The sequence below is a fragment of the Myxocyprinus asiaticus genome, chromosome 34 (genome assembly GCF_019703515.2).
Source record: "Myxocyprinus asiaticus isolate MX2 ecotype Aquarium Trade chromosome 34, UBuf_Myxa_2, whole genome shotgun sequence".
NCBI classification, from domain to species: domain Eukaryota; kingdom Metazoa; phylum Chordata; class Actinopteri; order Cypriniformes; family Catostomidae; genus Myxocyprinus; species Myxocyprinus asiaticus.
The window spans coordinates 27,038,591-27,056,850 of NC_059377.1; the positions used below are offsets into that span (position 1 = coordinate 27,038,591).

General features: G+C 38.6%; 2 protein-coding genes across 3 annotated transcripts; one reads left to right on the forward strand and one right to left on the reverse strand.

The window, feature by feature from the left end:
• The first annotated feature begins 1,359 nt into the window (after positions 1 to 1,359).
• On the forward strand, positions 1,360 to 6,395 carry LOC127425450 (60S ribosomal protein L11). 2 transcript variants are annotated; one of them, XM_051671476.1, is made up of 6 exons: positions 1,360 to 1,494; positions 2,230 to 2,380; positions 2,516 to 2,622; positions 3,653 to 3,784; positions 3,982 to 4,092; positions 6,314 to 6,395. In XM_051671476.1, exons 1-6 carry the CDS (start codon positions 1,489 to 1,491, stop codon positions 6,341 to 6,343), a joined length of 537 nt encoding a protein of 178 aa, XP_051527436.1. In that variant the 5' UTR covers positions 1,360 to 1,488; the 3' UTR covers positions 6,344 to 6,395. The 2 variants fall into 2 exon arrangements, with proteins under 2 accessions (XP_051527436.1, XP_051527435.1); XM_051671475.1 differs by having other exon boundaries at positions 1,474 to 1,524.
• Positions 6,396 to 6,981: 586 nt separating this feature from the next.
• On the reverse strand, positions 6,982 to 18,254 carry LOC127425408 (kelch-like protein 31). Its single transcript, XM_051671407.1, has 6 exons — positions 18,111 to 18,254; positions 13,491 to 14,220; positions 12,458 to 12,804; positions 11,609 to 11,908; positions 10,250 to 10,425; positions 6,982 to 9,307 (listed from the first exon to the last, which is right to left on the reverse strand). Exons 2-6 carry the CDS (start codon positions 13,903 to 13,905, stop codon positions 8,557 to 8,559), a joined length of 1,989 nt encoding a protein of 662 aa, XP_051527367.1. The 5' UTR covers positions 13,906 to 14,220; positions 18,111 to 18,254; the 3' UTR covers positions 6,982 to 8,556.
• Between the last annotated feature and the right edge of the window lie 6 nt (positions 18,255 to 18,260).

Consider the following 18,260-nt stretch of genomic DNA (forward strand, 5'->3'; position numbering starts at 1 on the left):
TTGGCGCAAATTTGCAGTTCGTTATTTTTTCATGCAAATTAGCTTTTGATTCACCGCAAATGTTTGCCAGATGTTTGCAGCTCTTCACCAGTAGTTGTGAACCTCCGGCAAACCTTTGCCAACAATGGACAATTTGAGCAAGTTTGCCTTAAAGCTCTTTTGCATGTGAAAATTGTCTGTGGCGAATTTGTGGCAAGTTTGCGGCATATTTGCATTGAACTCTCGATTTCGTAATGGTTAATAGCAACATACTTTTTTACAAAACACGACAACTTTAAAATTCACATTTAGGGTATGACAGTCTGCGTGTACTTTATGTTGCAGAACAAAAGTATCTTCAAGTAATGTTTACCGCAGACCTTATTTTACACAAGAATCCAAAATTGCCATTATAAGAACCCATAAGATAATACAGAGGGAACCCATGGCTAAAAAAATGCTAATTCTCTTCCAGGTTTTTGGACTACAACCTGGAAAGCTCTATTAACTGTTATTACATGGAAAAGAGCAGTGTGAAGATTACTTTAAAATCTCCATCTGTGTTCCTTGGGGAAATTAACAGCAACAGATGTGGAATGACCTGAGAGGTGAGTAAATGTTGAAATAATTTTCACTATTCGGGCCTGGAAAACTATGTTCAATATTGCTGTGCTATAAAACTCAGCCAAAACAGGTGATTAGAAACCTTTTTTAATAAATACTCTTCCTCTACTTCAATATTGTGTAATGATAGCTAGGAGGGTTATACACAGGTAGCCTAAAAATCGCCAGCCACATCGTGTCAAAGTCGTTCTAGCAAGTCCGTCCACTATCGGCCATCTTTGGAACGCACTCGGGAGACTATTTCCATTTATGCCAGTGCATAAAATGAATGGGGGAACACCGAAATCTTAAAAACGGTTGGTCAAGATAACGATCAAATAACATATTTAAAATTAGTAATTAAATGTGATAATATTGCAATCATAAATTGTGCTTCTTTAACTCATATTAAGCTAAACACGCAATTTCCCCGGCTTGTATAGCTAAAATGCATGCGCTGAAGCGAGAGGCTTGACTGGCGATGTCTGTATCTAAAAGATGATTGGCTCTTTTACCTGTGAGGCGGGACTTCCTTTCTACATCAGTTGACTGTTAGGCACTAGAGCTTCTTGGTTGGGCGTTCCAGTTTCTCACATTCATTTAAATCGAAGTGGCCCGTTTCTGCTAAATATTCTCTGATCGTGTCCAGTATAGAACTGTCAAACGTTGGCGGAAGTTACCGCACTAAGCCTGATAGGCGCTGTTTTTTTTTTTTTTTTTTTTTTTTTTTTTTAAACAAACATTAATTTTTAACAACACAGAATTTAAACACTAGGGGGAGCGTAATACCAATCTACATAAACATTTTAAGGAGACCTGATAGGCGCTGTAGTACTGTGGACGTGAAAAAGCGCAGCATAAATATCCTGCGCCGGAAGTACAACGTCCTTTTCTCAGTGATCAAACATGGCGGTGAGTACAACAGAAATTGTGATCATGATGGTGTGTAATTGAAATCAACAAACATCTGCTTGTTTTGAGATACTAGTCAAGAGAAACACGCCGTTCTTATTCGGTCTTGCTCTGACATATAAATTGGTGTCATTATTTTTAGCTAGAACGTTTAGATGCGTTGGATATTCCAACTAACAGGAGCTGCCTTCACAGTGTGCTAAAAAGCCGAGACTGCATTGACTCACATAAAGTTACCTATGTGCCTACTTGAATACAAAGCATACCTCGATTGAAATAACGGTCCGGAAAAACAGCGCGTTCGTTCCATTAAGGATTAAAATGCCAGAAATTACGGTTTACCGGCTTAATTTTCCGTATTTGCAGCAGCTCTCCAAATGGTGGATATGTCCGGACATGTTTCATTGGGACCCGTTTCTACAATACAAGTGGTTCGGGGTTTAGAAGAGTAACTTACAAGTCTGCCTTGAGATTTGAGTGTATATAAGTGATTTAAATTGCTGTTCGCTCATCAAAGTGTGAATGTTGTCACGAGATATGCCATCGTATACATTTTTCACAAGATTACCAATAAAAAATGCTACATCTGAGAGAATAATGTAATTGATAACTCGGAACCAATATCTGTGTATTTATTTGCTTTACATCTGTAATATAAGATCATTTGGTCAATTCAGAGGTTGTGATGGAACTTTGCAGTCATGACAGCTAGTTGTTATGAATTTCATTGTACAGGAACAGGGTGAGAAAAAGGAGAACCCTATGAGGGAGCTGCGCATCCGCAAGCTGTGCTTGAACATCTGTGTAGGTGAGAGTGGTGACAGACTGACACGAGCTGCTAAGGTGCTGGAACAGCTGACAGGCCAGACTCCTGTTTTCTCCAAGGGTAAGTAGCATTTGTTCTTTTCCTCACCTTTTTCTGTTGGTAAAACTCTGTGCTTTATTCAGCTGCAGTTTTAATGTGGATTAACTGTGGGAAGACTAGGGTAGTGCATTCACTAATTTTAACTCTGCCTCCCAGCCCGCTACACTGTGCGATCCTTTGGCATACGTAGAAATGAAAAGATTGCAGTCCACTGCACTGTTCGTGGTGCCAAGGCTGAGGAAATCCTGGAGAAGGGACTGAAGGTGAGAAGTTAACTCCTGAGAAAAACTGTTTATTAAAATTAAGACAAGTTTGCCAGGGCTGTGTAAGATATTTTGTGAGAAATAACTAAACTTAATTGTTTAAAGACATTTGTTATAGATGGGGGTGGGTGAAGATATCTATTTCCCGATGCATTGCTGTCTTTGTTTGAACAATATCGATTCTTAAATCCCAAGATAGATCTTTCAAACTGTGGTGGCGTAGTGGGCTAAAGCACATAACTGGTAATCAGAAGGTTGCTGGTTCAATCCCCACAGCCATCACCATTGTGTCCTTGAGCAAGGCACTTAACTCCAGGTTGTTCCAGGGGGATTGTCTCTGTAATAAGTGCACTGTAAGTCGCTTTGGATAAAAGCGTCTGCCAAATGTGTAAATGTAAAATGTCTGATTAGTCACTGGCTAGTAAATGTTCAGATTTCACTCACCAGTGATCGAGTAGTTGAAGTAATTGGCACAGAAGTCCTTTCACAGCATGTTGAGAGTTTGATTTAACTTGTTCTGTGGTGGCAAGGACGAGATCCACAGATCCATCTTCTCTTGTTATATGCGCTTACAGGCTGATGCCGCTAGTATTAAAGAGACAGTACCGATTAAGCATGTGTTCTACATATCAATGTAAATACTTGTAAATATAGTAAATTATGCAAGTAAACAATAAAATGCAACAAATGTACATGCATCATAATAAATGCAATTTCAAGACATTAATTGCTGGAATAGACTGAATTTGAATATTTTTCCAAAGCTAAAATGTGACCAATTTGATGGAAAAACTTATGATAAAATATAAATTGTAACATTTTCGAATTGTGCCTAGAAGGTTCCTTTTATAATTTAAGGGCATTCAATTTGACATTGTAACAAATGTACCCATATGAATCGATATAGAATCGAGAGCTTGTGAAACAATCAAACTGGGAAATCTGTATCATTACTCAGCCCTAGTTATAGATGAGTTGTGTACGTAGTGGGTTCTCTAACGTCCAGGTATATTTTGTATACTTTGTCCAGGTGCGCGAGTATGAGTTGAGAAAGAACAACTTCTCAGACACAGGAAACTTTGGCTTTGGTATCCAGGAGCACATTGATTTGGGCATCAAGTACGACCCTAGCATTGGAATCTACGGTTTGGACTTCTACGTGGTGAGTAACATGAATATCACGTTTTGAATCAAAGTACACCTATACAATTTACAGTGGGTTAAACTTTTTTGATTTTAACAGTTTAAAGGAGTGTGAGAGAAAAGGCAATCTCAAGATCCTGAAACTGTAACCAATTCTGCCGTGTCTGGAGCAGAGAAGTGGATAATTATTCTTAATCTGACTGTTTTTTTCTGTAGGTTCTTGGCAGACCTGGTTTCAGCATTGCTGACAAAAAGAAGAGGCAGGGCCGCATTGGTGCAAAGCACCGTATCCGCAAGGAGGAGGCCATGCGCTGGTTCCAACAGAAGGTTTGTGTTTTAAAACTTTGTACTTACCCTGACCCCAGATTCCCAAGCAGTCCATTATCCAGCACAGCTGCTGTTGAACTAAATAGCTTTTGTACAGTATACTTTTACACTGGATAAGATTTCTTTTTATTTACTTAAAGCGTGATGCAGAAATGCTACATATATTTTAAGTTAATTCAAGTTATGGTCATTTTGTCAGCATAACTAAACCTTTGTTAGATAAACACATGTATCAGTTAATTCAACTTAATTTACTTAAAGGTATGGAACACGTTTAGGTTTTAAAGACTGAAAGCGCATTGTTTCAAAATAACATTATTATACTTCTAATTTAATTGCCTCAAAAATAAATGACTGAGGGCAGTCATTAAACAATCGATTCCCCAAAGAAGTGCAGATAAAGCTGCACTTCAGCTATGCACATTCGCATGCACAAGGAAAAATTACATGGATTGAACAGGATCCAACTTCACCAAAAGGAACACTAATCACCTTAATTGTGACTTTACTCAAGTAATTACAGTAAAACAACATACGTAACACTAAAGAGCTAAAATCTCTGAATTTTATATAACTAATTAAATGCCCACAATTTCATTTTGACAAAACAAATGTGCCTAAATTATGCAAGGGCTTATGGGTATTCCCCACAACCTCAGTTTTGTACTTGATCTTGAGGTAATGGTACTTAAAATATAAATTTTGGGGGCCTGGGTAGCTCAGCGGGCAAAGACGCTGGCTACCACCCCTGGAGTTGTGAGTTTGAATCCAAGGTTTGTGAGTGACTCCAGCCAGGCCTCCTAAGCAACCAAATTGGCCCGGTTGCTAGGGAGGGAGGAGACACATGGGTTACCCTGCTCATGGTCGATATATAGCGATTCTCTCTCGATGGGGCGCATGGTAAGTTGTGCATGGGAAATAGCATGAGTGCCTCCACATGCGCCAAGTCTCCAATGGTAACGCTCCCAGCAAGCCACGTAATAAAATGTGTGGGATGACTGTCTCAAAAGTGGAGGTAACTGATATTTGTCCTCTGCCACCCGGATTGGGTTGAGTAACTGCGCCGCCACCAGGATCTAGTGAGCATTAGGAATTGGGCATGCCAAATTGGGGAGAAAAGGAGATGAAATTTAAAATTTAATTTTATGGATTAAGCTAAAGAAGTTCAAGGAACTCGCAGTTATTCTTTTACTTTATGTATCACTCTAAGTTGACGTTAATATTTTGCGTTGTACACAATAGAGCTGTTCAGCCGTGATGTCAATTTGTAGGTGAACCCGGAAGTTTAATTCGCCATGGGTTCCCTCTGGATTTTCCTATGATTTTTAAACGTAATAATAAAATAAGGTCTGTGGTAAACATTATTTGACGAAACGTGGACGTTTTGTTCTACAACGAATTACGTGCAGTCATACAGCAAACATGAAATTTGAAGCAGCTGTGCGTTTAAAAAAAATATATAATTCAACTGCTTCAAAATTCACATTTGAGGTATGACTGTGTGTAATTTAGATTGTAGAACAAAACGTCCACGTTTCGTCAAGTAATGTTTACCACAGACCTTATTTTATTATTACGTTTAAAAATCATAGGAAAATCCAGAGGGAACTCGTGGCGAATTCTGTTCCGGGTTTTTGGACTACAACCTGAACAGCTCTATGCAAATTAAGTAAAAAAATTCTTAAATGTACGTTTCGGAGTAGAAGCTATTTACCATGTATTATTTTTACAGTCATGTATAATATTGAGTAATATTGAGAAAGGTAATGTTTTTCACTCAAACTTGGAGAATGCAGTCAAATGGGCTTTTAAAACTAGTTACTATCCTGTCCATACTATCCTGTGGCCATTTTTATAAAGGCCTTTTCAAGGATTTTTAAAATTGTACCAGGGAAGTGTCTTCTCTGCAAAAGTGATCTATGAGGTTGTGCTGCTCATGATAGCAAATAACTGAAGAACATAGAACATATCCTTTCCACAATCCTTTAATTGAATATTTGTTAAAACAAAGTAATTGTATGTTTGCTGACACAAATTCTTAGTTGTAGCTTGTTCAGATCAAGATTCTGTCAGCATAATGGTAATATTGATAATAGTTCTGAACAAAAGTGGTTTCCAAGGCTGTTAAAATGTCTCTCTGACTAGACAGTATTTGTCTGAGCATCTGTCCAGCTTTAGTGTTTTCTGCTGTCATGAACTTACCTATTTTGTCTCTTTTCAGTATGATGGCATCATCCTCCCCGGCAAGTAAAGGACCACCTTTTTGACTTTGTAACACAAATAAAAGAAAAGCCCAAATTTTACGTTTTCCATGTGTCTTTTTTTTTCTTTCTTATTTTAGTACAACTAGGGTGTTGCTCCTTCACAATTAACATGCTATACTCCTCCACACAAAATACAATTATATTGTCTGTTAAACTTTCAAAAAGTTGTTTTAAAATGGCTTTGCCCACTATACTTGAGTTATACTTAACCCTAATTTGATGTCCTTGGATCAGACCTTTTTAAATATGGAGTTCACTTTGTAGTGTGGAAAATGTTTTGCATATGGTGAATTGCACCTAAAAGCAATGAGACTATAAACAAAAGATCAACCTCTGATATGAATCAGATTCTGCTCTGCCAGATGATACAGAAAGTATTGTACTGTAGATGTATGTGGAAGTCTGGTGTTAGGTTTGTGTAGTGTAGTTTGAGACGAGTCTAACAAGCCAGAGCCTGTATTTAAAATATTTGTCTCTGGCAGCTTTAATGTAGCACATTTATGTACTATATAATGCATCAAGTTTCTAAATACTCTTAAACCGTTTCTTGTTGGCGGCTATCAAAGAGAGCTGGCAGGTTCTGAAAGATTCCACATTTCAGCATATTACAATGAAGAAAAGACCCTTTTTGTTTTTTTCAGTTTGGCTTTTATTTGGTGTGCATTTTTATTTTTTCAATCGGATGCCCTCAAGGCTCCTTAACTTGCTACATTTTCCATGTTTTGTATTAATTTCAGTTCTAATTCTGTTACATATTAATTGATATTACATTGCCTACACTTGGACTAGTCACTTATTGTTGGGTATTTTTACTTGGTCTTATGAGATCACATTTTATGCATAAGTACAGGTTAGTTAAAGGGATAGTTCATATAAAAATGAAAATTCTCTCATTTACTCACCCTCATACCAATCCAGATGTATATGACGTTCTTCTGCAGAACACAAAGATTTTTAGAAGATCTCAACTCTGTAAATCCATCCAATGCAAGTCAATGGTGACCAGACGGTTCAAGCTTCAAAAACCACAAAGGCAGTGTAAAAGTAATCCAAACCACTCCAGTGGTTACATCTATGTTTTCAGAATCAATATGATGGCTGTGGGTGAGAAACAGATCAATATTTAAGTCCGTTTTTACTATTTCCACTTTAACATTCTGAAAGAGTAGGTTTATAGTGAAAAAGGATTGAAATATTGATCTGTTTTTCACCCAAAGTGATTGCATCTCTTCTCAAGACATTAAACTACTGGAGTCTTGTGGATTACTTTCATGCTGCATTTGTGATTTTTGAAACTTGAAAGGTCTGGTTACCATTCACTTGCATTGGATGGATCTACAGAGCTGAGATATTCTAAAAAAAAAAAAATCTTTATTTGTGTTCAGCAGAAAGTCCCACAAATCTGGGATGGCATGAGGTAAATGAGAGAATTTTCGTTTTTCAGTGAACTGTCCCTTTAAGTGTGACCACTCCACAGATGTGGTAAGGCAGGTTCTGTAATTTGACTTTAAACAAAATAAATTTATCTGGGTTCAAAGGGAAATGCAGTAGCCCTGGTAATTTGTTTTGATGATAGCAGGACTGAAGACTGGCTGTGTGATTTTTATTCTTTGTGAGTTTATGCAAATTCCACTGAGTGCAGTATCAAGTTTGGTGCCTATTTGTGTATTCTGTGTGTGGGGTATTGACTGTTGGCCTGGACCTCTTGGCACATAAAACATCTTAATTATCACTTAACTGTTACTGTGTCAAAATAGATAAAATGAAAAGCAATAAATAATTTGAAATACAGATAAATACAATTATATATTGCTAGATTCGGTACTATTGACTTAGCCTGGTTTGTTGTCATCCCATGATACTAGTATTTTCAATAGAACTGTATGGCTCAATGTCTACAGCTAATTCATTCACAGAAACTGAAGCACACACCTTGCTGAAAGCTTTCATTTTTCACGTTCTTTTTAAAGTGGGCCCTTCCAGTCCTTGTTTGAACTCCGATTGTACCGAAAGGCATACTTGGAGTTTAAGAACAAGACTGAAAAAGACTTTTGTGCACAATGTCTTCCCTTTCTTATATTATTAATTTACTTTCTGTTATCTAGCTTTCCATCTCTCCTACTGTCCTCTTTCTAAGCTCTTATTAATCACTCTCTCTCTCACACTGTCTCTCTTGCTCTCTTTCTCCTGCTTTCTTTTCTCATGCATTAATATGCTGTGAAGTCTGGTCTTGATTAGAAGGGGTGTTCCGGTGCCTCCGAGTTGTGTGGCGAGGGGGCAAAGGTAGGGCACAGCAGGACACCCCCACTATGGGTTCTGGCATGTCTTCAACAGCTGACCAGCTGTCAGTGGCTGGGTCATAACGCTGGACGGCTGACTTGTAACGCTTCTCGGATTCATTCCATCCACCCAGAAGGTACAAGTGATCTCCATGTGGAGATAAACCAGCTGTGCTCACTCCCAGGGGTAGGGTTGCAGCTCTGGTCCACTCCTCGGTCTCAGGGGAGAAAACCTCCATGATCATCACATCAATGCGGACTCCACCGGGGCCAAGCTGGCTGCCACCTACCACGTACACCTTGCCATCTAGTGTTGCAGAGCAATGCCAGCCACGGGGTGTCTCCAACTCTCCCTGCTCACTCCAGGTGTCGCCATCAATGCTATAACGGATGACTGAGCGTGAGTAAGCGCAGTTGACGTAGCCGCCTGTCACCAGGATGTCTCCAGATGGCAGGACAGCACTGGCGTGGCAGCATCGTGGCATATCCATTGGGGTACGCAGCTGCCAACTGTTGGAAGAGGGCTGATAGCTCTCAATGGTGGCCAGGAGGCCCTCAGTGTTGCGGCCACCAATGGCATACAGCCGCCCATTGGTGGCCACTAGACTGAAATGGGTGCGTCGCTGGCGCATGCTGGTCAGATGTAGCCAAGTGTTGAAGCGAGGATCGTATCTGAGGAACAGAAGATAATGCAGTCAAATGTGTATTAGACCAGAAACATTTTTTACAACTTTATACAAGTATGTGGATGCAGATGCAGGTGCTTGGCCACCGCATTGCGAACTGCAACATTGGTCTGGTTGAACACGATTAATGTGCGTTCTTGCGTTACTGTAGTGATAGCAAACCTCAGTACTCAAGGGGGCGATAGAGTTGCCTTCAATGGCCTGTGCCATTAAACTGGACATGTTACTTAGGTAAGTTCCTATAAATATATAAACTTTGACTAGCTCTGGATATTTATTTCAAACAGTTGCTCCACCACGACAGTAGTTGGCATGAAAGAAAAAACTGACTGCTGAAGAGTAAAGTTCACACTAATGTCCGCTGTAGCACCCCTTGCAGCAATGCTGAGAATGCAACACGAACTTGCGTTGTTATTAAATGCAGTCTGACACATTTTGGAATGCAACAATGCATGAAATCGAGCTTGCGTAGCTGAGAGCTTCTGTGTTCACGTACGACAGCCTGAATGTCAATACAGTACAATACAACCTACTATATATATATATATATATATATATATATATATATATATATATATATATATATATATATATTATTTTATTGAATAATGTGTATCTATATTGTGTGTGTTGTATACTGTACAGTGTATGTTATTATTTGTATATTGTATTGTGTGTAATTATGTGTATATTAGACTTTAAATTGTGTTGTGTTAATTTGATGTTATTGTAAATTGGTATATGTTTCATCACTGTCACGACTGCTATGTTGATCGGAACTGCACCCAAGAATTTCACACACCATTGCACTTGTGTATATGGCTGTGTGACAATAAAAGTGATTTGATTTGATTTGACTTGCTTCAGGGTATGTTTCAGCCTTTCGATGATTGATAGGTTCTGCTGATGACTTTTTGTGATAACGTACCTGCTAAGGGTGCCAACAGCATGTTTGGCCTGATTTCGGGCATCATTTTGATCTTCTCCTCCTGCCACATAGAGAAATCCATCCATCACAGCCACACACTGGTTGAAGCTCTTAGCTGGCAGTTGAGTAAGATGACGCCATGTGGCCATTCCTTCACGAGGATCTCTCCACAACACCTGCACTCAGTAAAACGAGTGAGCAACTAAAAGAGAATCGAATTGAAATGAATTTTCTTCATCATATTACATCACAGCAGGGCTATTAAAATTCGTCCTTGGAGGGCCACCGTACTGCAGAGTTAGGCTCCAACCCTAATCAAAAACACCTGAACAAGCTAACCAAAGGCTGTTTCTCAATGTGCGTTCTGTTGTGTTCTTACGCTCTTGTGGACTCGTTCAATGTTATCATCCACTGCCGAAGTTCAGTTCCTGTAGTCAAGAACGCAAGTACCGAGAATGCATAAAATTACCCAGATGTGTTCTTGATCAGGCTGAATATCAAGGATGCATCAGATGGTAACTTTGAGCAAGAACCCGGTACTACGGTGGCAGATGAAAGACATTTATCATTGTGTTTTACCCACTGATATATCAGTGGTTTTACTGCTGTAAGCTCGTGAAAGTCTGATGGCTTGTGACAGCCGTTATACTCCAACATTTGTTGTATTGTTGGGCATCATTTTAATATAGTAATAAACACATGAAGGAAACATTTGTTTACCGAGTTTATTCTTTTGAAATGTTACTAGTCCTGGAAAACCTCACTGATGTGATGATGATAATGCTGTCAGTGGTGTGTGATAATGCAAGTAGTTCTCTCACTGCCTTCAAATGTGCTGTGACGGTTAATTGCGCAACAGGAAGATCGCAGCACATCTCAAAGCAGCACATCTCCTCCTGTCCTTCCTGAGTTTGTTCTTCCAAGGTGGCTTGACAAGACCAGTCTCCATGAGAACACAAGTCCATTCTTTGCATTCTTAGAATTGAGAAACACCCAAGGTCTTCAGGATGCTGCTTTCCAAAATTTAGGAAGACAGGGGAAGACTCATTCATATTTATGAGGAAAGCGCTACCTGGTTGGTTAGGTTTAGGGGTAGGGATGGGGTTGGGTTGTAGTTACTGCAACTAATCAGGTAGCGCTGTACTGATGAATAGTACTGATTTGTCCAAGCTTTCTTCATGGATAGAAATTACTCTTCCCCTGCCATCCTATGTTTTGAAAAAAGGTATGTAAGAGCATGGTTGGAACTAAAATTGTGGCCCTCCAGGAGCGGATTTGAATAGCTCTGCATTACAGTATTAAACGATTTACATGTCAAGGACTTTATCCAAAAGTTTGGAATGCTTATTTAATATTTACCTCTCGACTTAGGGCACGTTCTGTTAGTGAAGGGCGACCCCCAATTGTTAGCAGAGCACTTTGGCTGCCACGGACCTTTGTGCGTCGAGACTGCAGTGTGTTCTGCTGGTAAGGCAGCAAATGGTAGTTCATGGCATCCACCAGCAGGCCATGACAGCGAGGATCTTGCATCATACGTGCCACAGGCTGGATCTCACTAACCAGCTCGCTAGCAGGGATGGTCTCAAAGCGCACATGAGACAGTAGTTCTACTGCATGTTCCTGCCTCTTTGGGTCAAAGTCTAACCACTTCATGGCCACCTAGGTTCCAGGAAAAGTTAAAGTAATCCATATTTAGTGTCTGATTCAGTTCACTTAATAAATATAAATGATGTTCATCCTCTACATATCTCATGACTCTCTGTAGCTGTATCTCTTTATACAGTATGTGCTGTATATATCTGAATATACAGACATATTTATGTTTTTGGCCACTTTATAAATAGGATATCCCAAGGGTCTGTGAAACCACTATTCCATCCATCCAACCATCCAGCCATCCATCAGTGGTGTCTCTACATTAGGGCGCTGTTGTGCAAAATGCATGGCATAATCCAAAACGTATTTTAAGAAATAATATATTTTTTGCATCTTAAACTTGTTTTATGTCCATTATACATGACAACAGTAGATATTCTTTTGAGAAATTCTACAATTATTAAGGTATGTTGCGTTAAAGTCATTTAATCATTCTCATTTGCTATGCACAGGACTAGCCCATCATCCTCCATGTTAATCAACGGAGGTCTGGAGAATCACATCCACCAAACTCGGGAATGTTAACAACGTGAAAATGTGGATGCATCTGACCTGGAAGGTGGTGACCTCCGAGGGCAGAACTAGGTTGTCGTCTTGTAGGAAGGATGTAATCTGCTCTAAGGTGAGTTGGTTGAACTGGGTTGTCTCAGAAAACTGGGCAAAATTCTCCATAATATAGCGTCGGGCGGCCTGACTGACAGGCATCAGACCATATGCAGTGCCAATGTTCCATACATACACACAAGTGTGAGTGTTCAGCTCGGCCATCAGGAAGTCCATGCACATCTGCAGAAGAGGAGGGATCTGCAGGGTGCTGGCTGCAGATACAGTGCATCCAATGGTGTACAGGGACATGTGCACGCGGCCAAGGTAAGCAAAAGTAATCACATTGGCAAGTCCTGTGGAGGAGAAATTCCAAAAATAGGTATCATATGAAACATAAAATAACATTTAGTATAGTGTTCTAATCTAATGGTGATCATGATTTTGCCAAGTTGCACGTTTCTGCATCAACATCATTGTTGGTTCTGGAGCAACAATCCTATCAACCAATACGATTTTAACATTAGTTTTAGGGTTAATGTTAGGGTATGGCTTAGGGTTAGGGACTTATACACCATTCTTATCAACCAACCATTTCCCTCTGATTTTAGGGGTTGGTTATGGTTAGGGTTATGGTTAGGATTGGGTTGGGTATAGGAATAGGGTTAAGAATGTGTTTATTTTACAGAAATGTTGTTCCAGGACCAACAAAAGATGTTGGTGCAAGAAGCCTTAATTGGCAAAATCAAGTTGACCATGTTCAAAAATATGGCCTGGCTATAAACTCAGGCACAGATCTAGTTGCTTTTGACACTTGAATGAATAGTGAAACGTTAATAAAAGCAGCTATACTTTAAGATCTTTTGATGCTTGTAGAGAAATTATAGTCCAAGTCACTTCTTTTGGTATAAAACGTAAAAAGATTTTATAAAAACTAAAATAAAGGCATTTTGTACAAGAAGTGCCTTGGACATAATTTCTACAGCAATGACTGAAACCCAACCAAAGAGCACCTTCTGGGACTTTATCTTTTGTTGCTTACCTAAAGGTGAGAGGGTTGGGAGCTCCAGTCGTTTGATCCCAGGGTCCTTGGCCAGGACTTCACGAAGATACTGGCTGACCGAGGAAATTACTAGTTTGTGAACATCAAAGGCTTTGGTTTTGCAGGCCATTTCCATGTCAGTGAGGAATCGCTCTTGCCTCATGCGGCTCAGCTCCTCCAGCAGAGCAGATCCATGCAGGGGACGAGTGAGCTCGCTGCCCAGGCCAAAACCTCTTTCCCCGGGTCGTATCACGGGGGGTGGCAAGGGCACCCCATTGAGCCGATTCAGCTGATCAATGTTAAGAGGAACCTCCAGCTTCTTAACACCAGGCTCTGGGACCATTACTCCACTCTCAACGATTGTCAGTTCAGGAATAGTCTTCTTGGGGTGAGGTGACTTCTTTTTGGGAGCCATTGTAGTGTGTAGGCTGGTTAAATTTTAGCTTTCTGGCAGGGTAACAGTTAGGGCTAACCAATTCTGATGGACACCTATTCAGAAAGACCCACAGCACTTGAAGAGATTTACTTAAGTTGTAGTTTTTGTGGTTTGTTGTTGGCTTTTCTGTGTATTATAGTGTTTTCTTTTTAGGGTTTAACTGACAGACCTAATTTCAAGTTGTAACGCTTTCACCAGAGCACTGGTTGGCCAAGATACTATATGGACAGACAGACACACTACACTTTCAAACTACTGAAGGAGAGGGGCTTGATCAGTGTCAGCACACGGCACCTAAAAAGAAACAGAGAAGTACAATAAATTACAAACTTTATATCATGGATGGGTTTACACTCGGTCTCATCTTACTATTTTGCAGCATGAGGGCGATAGACAGGTGCATGTGGTCTCGTAGGGGAGTTCCCAAAAAGGATAGGCAGGGTTAGAGTTTATTACAGGCAAGTTGAGGAGGTGACAAATAACATGTACATAAACTTTTTCTTCAATCAGGAATTCAGGTTAAAACTGATATAAATGGATAAGGGAAAGTGTATTTTTCATGTGCTGCAACCGTTCGCAATTTCTTAGAAGTTTTTTCTCTTTATAATCACTTTTTTTTAGGTTTGCAATGTGAAAAATTTATTTTAAAAGTACAAATATGAAAACTGCTTGTATAATAATTAAACAATAAATATCTATTTTATAAATAGTTTTAGATGAAGTATAGCATGTCATCAACAACTAATATGCACTTGTATTTCTAAATTAAATAATGGATATAATGTATCTTTGAATTGATATATGACTCATATTATAGGATTCAGCCTGTAATAAAGAATGTGTAATTATTATAGTTAAATATGCATTCACATTGTATATTTAACTATACAGACACAGCATCTTACAAAATGGAGCACATGTATAAACATGATATAATTCTTTTTTTTATTTGTCATAATTCATCTTAGTTTTGCTCAGGTTGTTTTAAATTTCAGCACATTGCACTTTTTTCTTATGTTTATATGGGGAATGTACCGTTTCTATCAGAAACAGAACAAAGTAACCCCTATGTAGTCACACAAACAAACAAGCATGATTGGACTGTGATAGACAGGTGTGCTTATATCTCTTCTAAAAATACCATACCACACTGCTTAAATTACCCTCACATTGTCATCAATCCCCTTTCTCACCCCCACCTCTCCCTAAAGCCTTTAATCTGTGCCACAACACAAAGGTTTATTCATGAACTCAAAATCAGATGCTGTTGTTTTTCATTTAAGTGAAAAGGCATCTGTCTTTCAGGCACAGATATGACTCAGTCCTGTTGCCCTTAACGCACAGTGAATCCACCCATTTGCCATGACAACCTTTTTCACCGAGGACATATGTTACACAAAGGACTGCTTTTTATTTTAGCAACAGGTGTGCAAAATATGGTTTTTAATTTAAAAAGAGAAAAATATTAACCAGACTTATGTTTGATGTGCTTCCGTCTTTGCTTTATTGTTTTAAATTTCAAAGAATTTACAAGATTAACCATCATGCGCTCCTTGGGTCACACACAGAAATGAAGGGGATAGATTATTAAGCATAAAGAGTGCAAATGATACACACCCACACACACTTACACAAACAAACAAAAAATAACTGGCAATACTATAACACAGAACAATTTTTTTTTTATTTTGTCAAATAAAGAAAAGAAATAACTGCCACAATGCAGAACAAACATACAGAAATGAATGGGTGAGACCATAACACATCCACAATGCAGAAAGCACACACACATTTCCTAATTTTACAACCAGGGATGAATTAGTGAATCTCTGCAGCCATTTACTGGATGTACTTGCCAGTTCATGTCATTTGACACACACACACACACACACACACACTGTATTACTGTATTGTGCAAAAATTTCAGTGTTCAAATAGTTTTCCCCCCAGTGAGCCTCAGCACTGTTCTTTGTTTTTAGAAAAGAGGAAACAGATATTTATTTATTTATTTATTTATTTTTTTATTTTTTTTTAATCTGTTCAGGGGATATTTTTTCCTTTCTGCAGCCTAATATTTGTCTTTGGTCATACTTCAATGTACACAGAAAGTCCTTTCTATAAACTAATGTCACTAACTGTACTTTCTCATTTTGAACAATTCTGTTAAATACAAGTCTCAAGTTATGAGCATACAATTTTCTTGATTATACAGTGAATACAATGTACGCTTATATGGTGCTTGCGATGGTTTTGTGACCATTTCTGTCATTTGGATCAGATCTACAGATCTCTGGAAATGTTTATATCATTTCAGGGGTGTTGCAACATAACATCCCTCATTACAGCACAAACACGACTCCTATCTGCCAGTGTCACCCCTCATATGACACCACAGCAGCTGCTGGCGCTGCCTGGCCTTTGACGTGCCCACACATAACAGCAGCACATTAATAGCTATTTACAGCAGCGGTTATAAAGAGCATTAAACAGCATGGAGGAAAAAAAAAAATCAATGGCTAAAATAATCATGATTCATGTTTGTACTATATCAGGGATGGCAGCCATAAATTTGTAATAGTTCTATGAAAGTCTCAGTAACAAAGTCCACATTCAAATAAAGGGATTCTATATTCTAAAAAAAGAGATACATGCTTCACAGCTATTGTGATGTTCCTGTATACATCATCATATCAGTCAGTATATACCGAATAAACTAAGTCAAGACATGCAGGATCTTTTTGACTACTCTGTTATAATCTAATACTAGAGACTTTTCACAACTACCAGATTCACAGTGCATCCAGAATTGCCTTTGTATGGACATGCACTGATATAAATGAATAATCTGTCACAGAGGATATTCTGAATGAGGCCTTTCCTTGACCTGAAATTCTGATTACTACACTATAGGCGGTCTTGTTCAGATTTCTAGAATGTTCTTGTGTTTGTAAACACAGTCAGTGATGACACCATTAACCATCTGACCCAGATAACTTAATGAAAGTCATACAGAGATTCCGTCTGTCTAATTAAAAAGTGATCAGTTCACATTACTTGTTCTAACAGTCATGATTTCACAACAAGAAATTCTTCATGTGCACAACATGAAGAGGTTAGAGGTAAGCATGAGACAAGGAGAAATTAATATACCTTGTGCAAAGATTTAAGAGAGGGAAATATAAAGGAAGTTTGAGAGGACTAGATAGGGCAAGAGGAGATGGAACAGAAGCAGCTGTCACATATGTCAGTAGTCAGTCCTAAAAGTTTAAGGCTTGGCTGTCTATCATCAGTCTAAAACATTGCAATGTTATGGAAAGTCTTGATAAGCATTTGTGTCCAACAACTCCATCATTCCCGCTGCAAGTACGCTGGTTATTTATAGAGTGAGAAGCAATCCTCATGTCATTCTCTGTTTCTGACTCTGACTGAGGCTGTTTAAATTTAGAGTACCTCACTACAGTGGGATGCTTTTAATAAGAAATTATGATAGTCTGTTATTGGATTGTCTGATGTCAAGCACATTCAAAGTGCTGATTAGCTGTCAGTGCCCAAGCTCATGTAATTTGCAACACTTCAAATTCTTGTTTCTGTAATTATCTGGATTTTGTGAAGTCATGCATTACACATATCTCAAATGTTAATTTGCTGTCAGAATGTTTACTCTGTAGTAAACGTTTTGTTTCATGTTCTGCTGAGATTGACTTTACTGTCTTTACTGTATGTTTTGGGTCCCTGAGAACCCAATGATTTATGTGTATATACAGAGTAAATATATTTTTTTAATCTGGCTTAATCAAAACCCATTGTACATACATTATAAAAGCTTAAACCCTCTGTTCTATCACAAAGTAGATATACGTTTCAGAAATGTGATCATTATGCAATAGAGCAAAGTTGCTTCTGGTTAAGAGTCAATTTGATGCTGGTATATATATATAGTTAAAATAATAATAATAATAATAATACAATAAAACAAATCCAAATAGATAAAAGTGAACTCCTACACTGTAAACCAATACGAAAATCCATTATATGTAATCATGTTTTTATATAAAGGGTTTCTGGCATAGACAAAATGCAATATTTTCTTCAATGTCCTCTGGAACATAGTCTAAATGTGTGATGTTCACTACCCAGTGAAAGAAAACATAATTAAAAAGATAGAGCAAGGACAAAACGTTTACCTCTACTTTAAAGCTCTCTTTATCTTCCTGCTCTTCTTCGTTTCCTCCCTTGTTCTCTCATTCGCTTTCTCTCAGTACTTGAATCCACTCTGTTTTCTTTCTTTGTACTTTGTCTGTCTGCCAGTCAGAGCTCTCTTGGCAGCAGGAGTT

Excerpts from the sequence above, each read along its gene's own strand:
- LOC127425408 (XM_051671407.1), bottom strand. The coding sequence starts at position 13,905 with ATGGCTCCCAAAAAGAAGTCACCTCACCCCAAGAAGACTATTCCTGAA. Across the intron at positions 12,805-13,490 it reads CCCAACCCTCTCACCTTTAG|GACTTGCCAATGTGATTACT; the intron begins GTAAGCAACAAA and ends TCTCCTCCACAG. Across the intron at positions 9,308-10,249 it reads GCTGTTGGCACCCTTAGCAG|ATACGATCCTCGCTTCAACA; the intron begins GTACGTTATCAC and ends TCTGTTCCTCAG.
- LOC127425450 (XM_051671475.1), top strand. The coding sequence starts at position 1,489 with ATGGCGGTGAGTACAACAGAAATTGTGATCATGATG. Across the intron at positions 1,525-2,229 it reads CAGAAATTGTGATCATGATG|GAACAGGGTGAGAAAAAGGA; the intron begins GTGTGTAATTGA and ends TTCATTGTACAG. Across the intron at positions 4,093-6,313 it reads TGCGCTGGTTCCAACAGAAG|TATGATGGCATCATCCTCCC; the intron begins GTTTGTGTTTTA and ends GTCTCTTTTCAG.